Source organism: Saccopteryx bilineata, chromosome 3 (genome assembly GCF_036850765.1).
Source record: "Saccopteryx bilineata isolate mSacBil1 chromosome 3, mSacBil1_pri_phased_curated, whole genome shotgun sequence".
Lineage (NCBI taxonomy): Eukaryota > Metazoa > Chordata > Mammalia > Chiroptera > Emballonuridae > Saccopteryx > Saccopteryx bilineata.
The window spans coordinates 280,666,682-280,676,123 of NC_089492.1; the positions used below are offsets into that span (position 1 = coordinate 280,666,682).

Consider the following 9,442-nt stretch of genomic DNA (forward strand, 5'->3'; position numbering starts at 1 on the left):
ACGACAATGACATTCCTCTCTCCCAGGTTTTAATAACAGAATGGTAAATGCAACAATAGGTGTTAAAATATTAATGTTTAATTTCAGAGGAATGTCTCGTCTTCGTTTTCTCCCCTCAAAGAGGAGGGTCGTTCTTTCCAGAAAGTGGGAGAGGGAGGGGCGGGACTGGATGAGGAAACGGTGGTCCCAGCGTTTGCCTCGAGCCCAGGGCAGGGACCACAAGAGTTCCTATTATTGGTATAAGACCCGAGACTCCACCTCCTCCCCGCGCACAAATAGGCAACTCAGACGTGATCGCTTTTTCATTTTTGTTTTATTTTGACCCACCATCCCGCTTTTCAAAAAAACCCAGAGGCCGGGAGCTGTTTGCAGAAGCTCCGCCTCAGGCTGCCCTTTCTTCTGGCTCCCGGCTGCCTTCTCCTGTCTCTCCTCCCCGAAGGCGTCTCCTCCCTCTAGGTTTCATCTCCCTGCCTCTGCAGCAGCCTCCTGGCTGCCTCGGGGGTTCCTACCGGCTGGAGCCGCAGCTCCAGGGGACTCCTGGGCCACCCAGGGGCCACAAGGCTCTCCCAGGTAAGGATGATGAAGGGTGGCAAGAGCTGGGCACCTGTCATGGCTCTAAATATCTGAATATCTTCCAGTGGCTCTGAGTGGCTCTGGTTTTCAATCTGTAAAAGAAAGGAGTCTCCCACCCTGCACCTGCTCAGGGTTTGGGCAGTGGGGCTCTAAGCTGCGTCTGAGGCTCCTCTGTGCTGTGATACAGCCTGGGAACGTTCTTCATGCTCTGAACCTGAGAAACTCAAACCTGAAGCCAGTCCCTTCTTAACCACCACCCTGGAAGAGGGGCGTAGAGGCTCAGAGTCTTCACACCTGGATGATCTCAAATATAAATAACTCGAGCATTCCCCAGACCTTGTCAAACCGAAGCTGCAGCTTCAATGTCAGACACTGTCCTCCACTGAGCTGGCTTGGAGCAGTCCCCTTTGGAAGACAATGAGACTGACTCTGGAGCAGTCCCTGGGCTGGGTGCTTTACACACATTCTCTTACGCACATCCACAATGGGCCATCAGGGGCAAACCCATTTTACAGATGCAGATGACGAGGATAAGAGAGTTTAAGAAAAATTTGAGTTCAGAGTCCCAGGATAGAGCATGACCGATTGGAGTAAGTGAAGAAGGGATTGGGGGCAGCTCAGATGACAGCTGATGCCCACTCCTTGGCTCCAGTGCCTCCTGAGAGGGGAATGGAAAGACTACCATGTTGGGAACAGGCCCAGTTCCAGTAGGCTTTAAGGAAACTGAGGGTCTTTGAACATGAACATAAAGGCCAGTTCTATTGAATTCTCTGAGCCTCAGTTTTCTCATCTGTAAAATGGGGTTGTTGGGAGGACCAACGAGACAATACGTAGAAAGCATCTTGCCCCGTGCCGACCTGTGCAGACCAGGGGTCTGTCTTACATCCTGGCTCCAGGAACACCACAGGGCAGTGTGGACAAGTCCTGCCAGGGGTGAGGACAACAGAGACGCAAACACCCGACTCCAGGGACCAGGTTCAGTGACGCAGATCCACTTTATTCAGGAAGTAAGCAAACTTATATATATATAGGTTCAGCCTATAGGGTGTTACAGCGTGTTCCTCAAAGCCAATGGCTGAAAAGATCAGGGAGCTGCGTGGTTAGCACTGAGTCACTTCCTTATAGCGGGCGAGCTTCCTTCCTGGGTATGCCCAGGAGGCTTCTGGGAGCTGGAGTATTCTCACAGCATTGCATCAGCCACAGCTGCTAGGAATGTGCTCTACACTCCACCCACAGGGCAGGGCACCCGGGATGCGCCCCCCCTACCCCCCCCTTCCCGCCCCAGACAGCTTTGCCTTCCAAGGGCAGCCCTGTGCCCTACAGTCCGATCGGGCACCAAGGCCCCAGCCCTAGGCAAATGCTGTGGCTTCTATGACTGTTTTAACAACCCTGTTATTCCGGATGAAACCTAGGCTGAGCTTCTCTTGTAAATATTGATAGAGGCCCCAGACAGAGAAGAACAAGAAAACAAGGGCCGTTTTGTTTATGACAGAAAAAGAAACCAACAGGAAGAAAAAAAAAAAAAAAAGAAAAGAAAGAAACTACAGACCCAACAGGAGGGGGGATGTTAAATAAACCGTGGGACAGCCACTTGGATAGAATATTGTGCAGCGATTGAAATGATGTTTACCGAGGGTTTGCAATAACACGGGAAGATGCTTATTTTCAAAAGCTAAGTGGAAAAAAAAAGAAGGGAAGCCGCTGAATTGTATATTCAGCATAATCACACCTAGGCGGAAATCAAGCCCAACCAAAACCACACACAAAAGAAACAGACGGAGGGACCCGTGCCACGGTGGGGGACCCGTGCCACGGTGGGGGCTACTCGTGGAGGTTTTTAAAAAATACTCGCTCTATTTTCCAATTTTCCTTTTTTCTATAATGGCATGGTTAACCTAATGTAGGAAGCAACCCAGACTTAAGGTGGGCTTTTTTTGTTTGTTTGTTTGTTTGTTTTTATTCCTGAAGAAGAAAGAACTCTTACTGGGAAAGCCCAACAGATATCCAGGGAGAAATAGTCTATGGCCACACCACCCTGAACGCGGCCAATCTCGTCGTCTGACAGAGGCCATTTGGAGGCTGAGGGTCAAGAGGCCAGGCTATTCAACAAGGTCCAAGTGGAAATAGCTACACACCGGGTGTGGCATCTGTGATGTCCTTGTAATGATTTTGACGCTGACCCCTCATCGTACAAACGCTGCTTCTCTCTTGGGAACGCAGTCGAGCTCCGGGCAAGGAACTTCTTGCATCAGTGTTCCTGGAATTCTGCCTCCGTCCATCCGTCCGTCCGTCCGTCTGCCCTGGACAGGCTGCAGTGGAGCTGCTGGGCTCCCGCCCTCTTCACACACCCAGCTGAGCGCCTGGAAGGCAGACCGGCCCTCTCCTGCCCATGTGACAAACACTTCCGGTGGCATGGCCAGGTTTCCCGTGCCCTGAGCCAGCCCTGGGCTGTGCAGTCCCCCAGATTTCCATTCAGGTTTCTGCTTAACATCATCTTCTCAAGAAGGCCTGTTCACATGAACCCACGTGCCTGCTTTATCTGTCTCTGTGGCATGTAGGCAGCATGGGTATTAATTCATGTATTTGGTTTTCAAAATTGCTGCGTTTCCTCCACTGGACTGTGAGCTCCCATAGGACAGGGATCTCTGCAGGGCGCTGCAGCCCCCTCTGGCACCAGGAACAGTGCCCACCTGTACTCCTGTAAATGTACCCTGCCCATCATAGCTCCAGGTGGTGGGCCCCCTGAGCTACCTCCCTCTACCACAATGGCCCTGACCACTCTCATCCCTAACCCAGCTCCAGAGATACAGAACACATCAGCTCCAATTGGTACGGATGGCCTAGGACCCTGTGCAGAAACTGTTCTGAAGCCAGTACAAGGGCTCCCCAGGAAGAGATGGGCCAACTGGTGAGTGATGTCTGCCAGGGGACCACAGGGAGGCAGATGCAATGTGTCACTACTTCCCAGCTCAGCCTCCGCCCAAATCTCAGCTCCCTCTCTCATCGTGAGGACCACACCCGCCATCGCTGGGTCTGGAACCAACTTCGCTGCCTTGTCCCTGGAATCCTCTCTCTAGTTACTATCATAGGTATGCAGCGGGCTTCTGGAAGGTTTCCTAGAGTGATCCCTAGTTCCCTCTGGGTCTGAAGCCCTCCCGACACTCCGTTCGGCTAGTTTGTGGGCTTGTCCTCCACCTGGCTTCTCACCTAGACCTGCCCCTGCCCCAGGGTCTGGATCTGGCTTCACCTGCCTGGTTCTCCTGTCAAGCGAACCTCAGCCTGCCGCCACCAGTCACGTCATGGAGGCACCCACCAATCCCCTCGCTACCCTGGGAGCTCATGCCTGAGTGCTGACTCTGACCTTGAGCATAGCCTTGGCCAGGGGATCACTCTATCCAGGCACCCGCCAGAGTCCCAGCTGACTTCCCTTTCCCAACCTCCAATTTAGGAATAAACTAAGTAGCCTCTGGCCCTGGGCCCTGTGTGGTTCAACAAACATCCTCATCCCCGGGCCAACCTCCTTCTCCTTCTTTGTTCCAATCCTGCATCTTCCAAAGCGACCCCAGCTCCGCCCCAGCAGCTGCAGGGAATACAAGCTCCAGTCAGGACCCCAGGGAACTTGGGAAGAACTTTCCCAGATGCTCTCGTTTATGCTCCAGCCGGAGAAAGACATGAGCTGTCCTTCCCATGTTTAAGATAGGGTTGCTGAAATCCAAAGCATCCTTATCCCCCACCTGTCAGACCCCGCCCTGGTGCACCCGCGCCTTCTCTACTTCTCTCCTCCATGCTGCTTGTCACATAGAAGGAGTCCCAGCTCTGCCTGGCTTCTGGTGGGACCGAGAGCATGGCTGCTCCTCTGTGTGTGCACCTCTCCTCGGAGACAGAGCAGGGCTGTGTTAGAGACTGGGCGGGTCTCTCTCTCTCTCTCTCTTCCCTCCAGGGGAATGATAACTTTCTGAGGTTGGAGGGTCTCCTCTGTTTGAGAGGTTAACCAACCTGATAGGAAAGGAGATCCTGGCCTCGACCGGTGGCTCATTGGATAGAGCATCAGCCCAACATACAGACATCCTAGGTTTGATCCCCGGTCAGGGCACACAGGAGAAGCAATCATCTTCTCTCCCTCTCCCTCTCCCCCTTCTTTCCCTTTTCTCCTCCTGTAGCCATTGGCTCAAGCATGGCCCCAAGGCACTGGAGCGCATCAGCCTCAGGAGCTAAAAATAGCTCGGTACTCGAGCATCAGCCCCAGATGGGGTTGCTGGGTGGCTCCCTATTGGAGTCTCTCTCTCTAGCTCCCCTCCTCTCACCTAAAAAAAAAAAAAAAAAAAAAAAAAAAAAGAGATCCCAGTCTCCCGACGTATCAAGTCTAGTTCCTTAGCTCCATTGTGCCCCTGCCCTCCTTGACCCTCGTCTATCTGATGCTGGCCAGGTGGCAGCATGGCACAGGGAGGGCAAATTATGCCCTTGGCTCTCACCAGCCCGAAAGGGTTGACTGGCAGTGGCAGGGTTGCTTGGAAAGCTGCAGAGTGAAGGGCTCTGAGGTCTGGGGAGAGTGGCAGGGGCCCCCCCGGACAACAGTGGCCCTCGGGTCACATCTTCCCCTGCCTCTCCCAAGAGCAGCTATATTCTTAGTAACCCCCTACAAGATGTGCCTTGTCAGGCGGCTCCTACAAACGGAGGGTTCTCATACTAGAATTCCAGGTAATTTAAATAACAGAAGCGGGCTTTGGTTAATTTACTCTGCAGGCAAAATAATAATAATAATAATAAATAAATAAAAGAAAAAGAAGAAGTCTTCCAACTATAAGCTGATTTCCCCAACCAACTCTCCCTCTGGCTGGGCCCCTGGGGCTGCCCTGAGCTCCTTCCAGTCCTGCCTGGAGCACCTCCCCTCAGTGTTTCCCACCTGCGTCTTCCAGGTGCTTCTGGGAACCTTGGCAGTTGGGGCCCGGGGGCCAAAGTTTAGGAAGGGGCCCATCTCCAGTGGGATCAGCTTGAGGGGTTACTGGGGGGAGGGGTCAGCTAGCACCTGAATCATGGTTCTGATAAGGCTGTGCCCCTGAAGTTTCCTGGAACCCCCCAAAATTCAGTCTTGAAGCCATGCCTGAGAGGCGGCTGCCCTCGGCCTCGGAACACCGGTCCCTAGCTCTATTCTGCACTTGCCCTCTGCAGCCCCCCGCCCCCTACTGACAGCAAAGACGCATCTTGGAGCCCCAGCCGGTGAAGGAGGTAGGACTAGCATGCACCTTCTGCTGGCCAAATTCCTGGCCGCTTGCTCTCCCAGTAGCGGTCCCTGAAGCAGTGGGCAGGGGAGTTCCTGCAGAGGAATGGCTAGACCCTGGTCTGAGGCACATCGGGGCCGGGCAAGGTCAGGACGGTGGGCAGGAGGGTGCCCTGCGGGGAGGGAAGGCTCTGCAGCTCCTTGGGCACAAACCTGGGCGAGATGTGGTCGGCCAGGAAGAGGAGCGTGCGCCGGCGCCCCACACAGTACACGAGGTTGTCCACCACGGCGCACTGGAAGGCGTCCGGGTAGGGTGTTCGGTACGTGGCACACTCGTACCAGAGGCGGGTGCTGGCACTGCAGCGGTACACACTGATGCCCAGGCTGCGGTTGAGGTCAAAGCGGTACAGAAAGCCATTGACCGCCACCATCTCAGCTGTGCGGTCCTTGCCGCCCGCCGTGGGGCCGAAGTGCCAGCGCCGCTCCTGGGCTGAGAAGCGGAGCAGCAGGTAGCGCAGCGTGCCGCCTGTGACAAAGATGTCCCCGGAACACGCCGTGGCCGTGTGTGCCAGGGCGAAGGTGTCGTTGGGGAGCGGCGGGGCGAAGGTCCAGCGGTCCAGGCGAGGGTCATAGCGCTCAACAGTGTTCAGACACTCACCCCCAATGGCATACAGGTGCCCGTCCAGGGCCACCAGCCGGCAGTGTGGCCGGGCTTGGTTCAGGGGGCACACCTCACTCCAGATCTCGGTCAGTGGGTTATAGCAGAAGACTCGGTTAGAGGGCTGCTGCCCGGACCCCTGACAGCCGGACACCACAAAGACATAATTGAAGAGACTGCAGATGGCGCAGCCCCGGGACACAGCTTCTGGGGGCAGAGGGGCCAGCAGGTGCCAGACATCCTGTTTGTCGTCATAGCAACAGAGGCGGCCAGAGCCTTCCTGGGGGCACATGTCGGCCACCACCAGGTGCTTGCGGCCCCGCAGCCGTCGCCGGAGGATCAGGTCCCGCTCTGCCCCACTCAGGTGCCCGTAGATGTCTGGGCTGCGCAGGACCCGGAGGTAGTTGTCACTCATCACCTTGTAGGCAGCCTCCTTCAGGACCTCCAGGTTCTGCCTCTTGGCTAAGGTTAAAACCTCGTAGCAATTGCCCAGATCCAGGCGGATATCTGTGGCTGCACCTGGGGTGAGTGGGAGGTGGAAGAAATTGGTCCCGGCCACGATCTGTAGGTTGGGCTCTCCGCTGCTTCCAGGGGAGTTGGGCTCCGGAGACTCCCCAGATATGGGGCAGCTGGATGGGGTCCCCTGGTCCGGGCAGGATGGAATGGGGCTCCCAAAGCTGTGAAGCTGCAGCTGCAGCTCCGGGTTCTCCACAATCTGTAGGAGGCTCTCCTTCCTGCTGAAGCCCCGCGTGGAGGGTGATGGCCCAGGCTGAGAGGAGGCGGCCGGACCAGCTCCACCTTCTCTGTCGTCCTCGTGGCCTCTGCGATCTGTCCCTACTTCTAGGGGGCCTGGCACAGGAGGTGTAGCCTCAGCCAGGGCTGCTGTCCTGGCAGCCAGCCTGCCTCTCGAGGTGGCCTGAGAGGTAGATTCGACGTAGTAATCGTACACCTTGCCCTGCAGTCTGGGCCGGATCCCTGCCACCTTGTTCGGTATGAGATTCTCCTCTACTCGAACCCGGGCCACCGAGGAGAAGGTGTAGGAGGCGTTGATGGCCCCCTCCTGCTGGTGCAAGGCCAGACCCATGTCTGAGGCAGCCTGGAGGGCCTCAGCCTCTTCCCTGCAGACCCCCGTCACGTGAGTGAAGAAGCTCTTGTTCGTGTCGTTCTTGCCTTCCGAGTGGGCCATCCAGAGCTGTTGGGGGGACGCCTGCTCCCCAGTCCCTGGCTGCCCGGGGAGTCCGCCATTCCCCCCTGGAGCAGGCTCACCGCCCACACTGCTGCCGTCCACCTTAGCAAGGCCAGGTGGGGAGCTTTTGGGTTCACTGCCCAGCTGGGGGCAGTGGGGCACCTCGGGCTTCCCGCCAACAGCTGCCCCGGCTTCCTGGCCACTGCAGCAGGGAGGTGCCCCGCCACACTCCAGGCACCGCCCACTGCGCTCCTCACCCGTGTCTGTGTCTTTTCTTCTCAGCTTCCAGGATTCTCGGGCTCCCAAGTCTCTGGAAGAGCCTTCCTTTGCCAGGATTTGGGAGACCCCCGGATTCTCCCAGCTGCGGCCCAGCGGTACTCCAGACCCCTTGCTTTTCCTCCTGCATCTCACTCCCTCACGGGGTGACCCGGGAGCAGCCCCCTGAACCGCGGGCTGCCCGGAGCCTTCTGCCTCCTCCTCGGCCTCAGCCTGGGTGTTCCTGTCCCACAGTGGGGCCCGGGCCAGCCTCGACTGGTACAGCCTGTAGGCTGCGGTCACCAGGAGCAGGGCAACAGCGGACAGCACCACCTTGCTCGTCAGCTGCATGTCCAAATGCCAGTCCTGGGCTTCGTCCGCTGCATGTCCAAAAGCCAGTTCTGGGCTTCGGCTCCTCCTCCTCCTCCTCCTCCTCCTCCTCCTCCTCCTCCTCCTCTTCCAGGGAGCGTGTTTCCCAAGCCGACCTGGGGCTGAGGAATGGCAAGAATCTGATTAATAATTGCCCAATAGGGGCCGGTTCCTTGTTCCTGCTGAGCTGAGCAGAGGGGGCTCTGGGCTGGCTCGGGCTGGCCAGCTGAGTTGGAGCAAAGGTGACTTTGAGTTGGCAGAAGGCAGCCTCTGGAGCCCCAGCTGGCAGATCTCAGCTCTGGCCTCCTTGGATTCTTCGGTACTTTGGTGGGGGTGGGGTCTGCCCAGGGACTGAACTTGTGACCGGCCACCTGAGCCAGCAGCAGCGAGAGGATGTTAGGAGTGTCCAGCCAGCACATGAAGAAGGAGGAAGCTCTTGACCATACAGTCACCTGATGCTAGGAAACGCATGGGGTTGGTTAGTGTGTGTGTGTGTGTGTGTGTGTGTGTGTGTGTGCTTTATTTTCTCTTTTGCAAGTCAACTGGACTAGGAGGGTTGGGCGTGGTGAGTATGGCACAGGTGGAGCTGTGGCAGGTGTGCCAGGAGACCTGCCTGGGTCTGTTTCCTTTCTGTTGGGGTCTGCTGACCCCAGCAGCGGGGGTTGGGATCTGCAGTTAGCAGCAGTGGAGGCTGAGCCCGGGACTGTTGCCAGCCACGGGGCCAGGCTTTTGAATGCCTTTGCCTTCCTAAGAGAACTGGCCATCCTGAGAAAGCTTGGGGAAAACACATGGCATGAGTCCCAGGTCAGGGGTAGATGAGAGGCATATTCTCACCCTCCAAACCAGACAGCTGAGGGAGAGTCACTTAGACCCTCTCACAAGTGCTATGGGCTCCAGACCCAGACCACCTGGCTCTGCCACGTACCAGCTCTGTGCCTTTGAGCAAGTAACCTCACCTCTCTGTGCCTCAATTTCTTCATCTGAAAATGGGAGTCACAGAAGACAAACCTCATAAGGCTGTGCTGAGAACCAAATGGGTTTTCCTGTGTGTGAAGCCCGCGGGGCTGATCTCCACCCACTCCAAGCTCGGGAACTACCAGCCATTCCTTTCTCTCTCTTTCCTTCCCCCTTCTCATCAGGACTGTTGTCACTCTGTGAATCGTCACCAGTTGGACCTTCGGAA

General features: G+C 56.5%; 1 protein-coding gene across 1 annotated transcript; it reads right to left on the reverse strand.

Annotated features, from left to right (window-relative positions):
* Window positions 1–312: 312 nt before the first annotated feature.
* Window positions 313–8,654, reverse strand: KLHDC7A (kelch domain containing 7A). Its single transcript, XM_066270292.1, has one exon. The coding sequence runs from the start codon at window positions 8,239–8,241 to the stop codon at window positions 5,902–5,904; it is 2,340 nt and encodes a 779-aa protein (XP_066126389.1). The 5' UTR covers window positions 8,242–8,654; the 3' UTR covers window positions 313–5,901.
* Window positions 8,655–9,442: the final 788 nt, after the last annotated feature.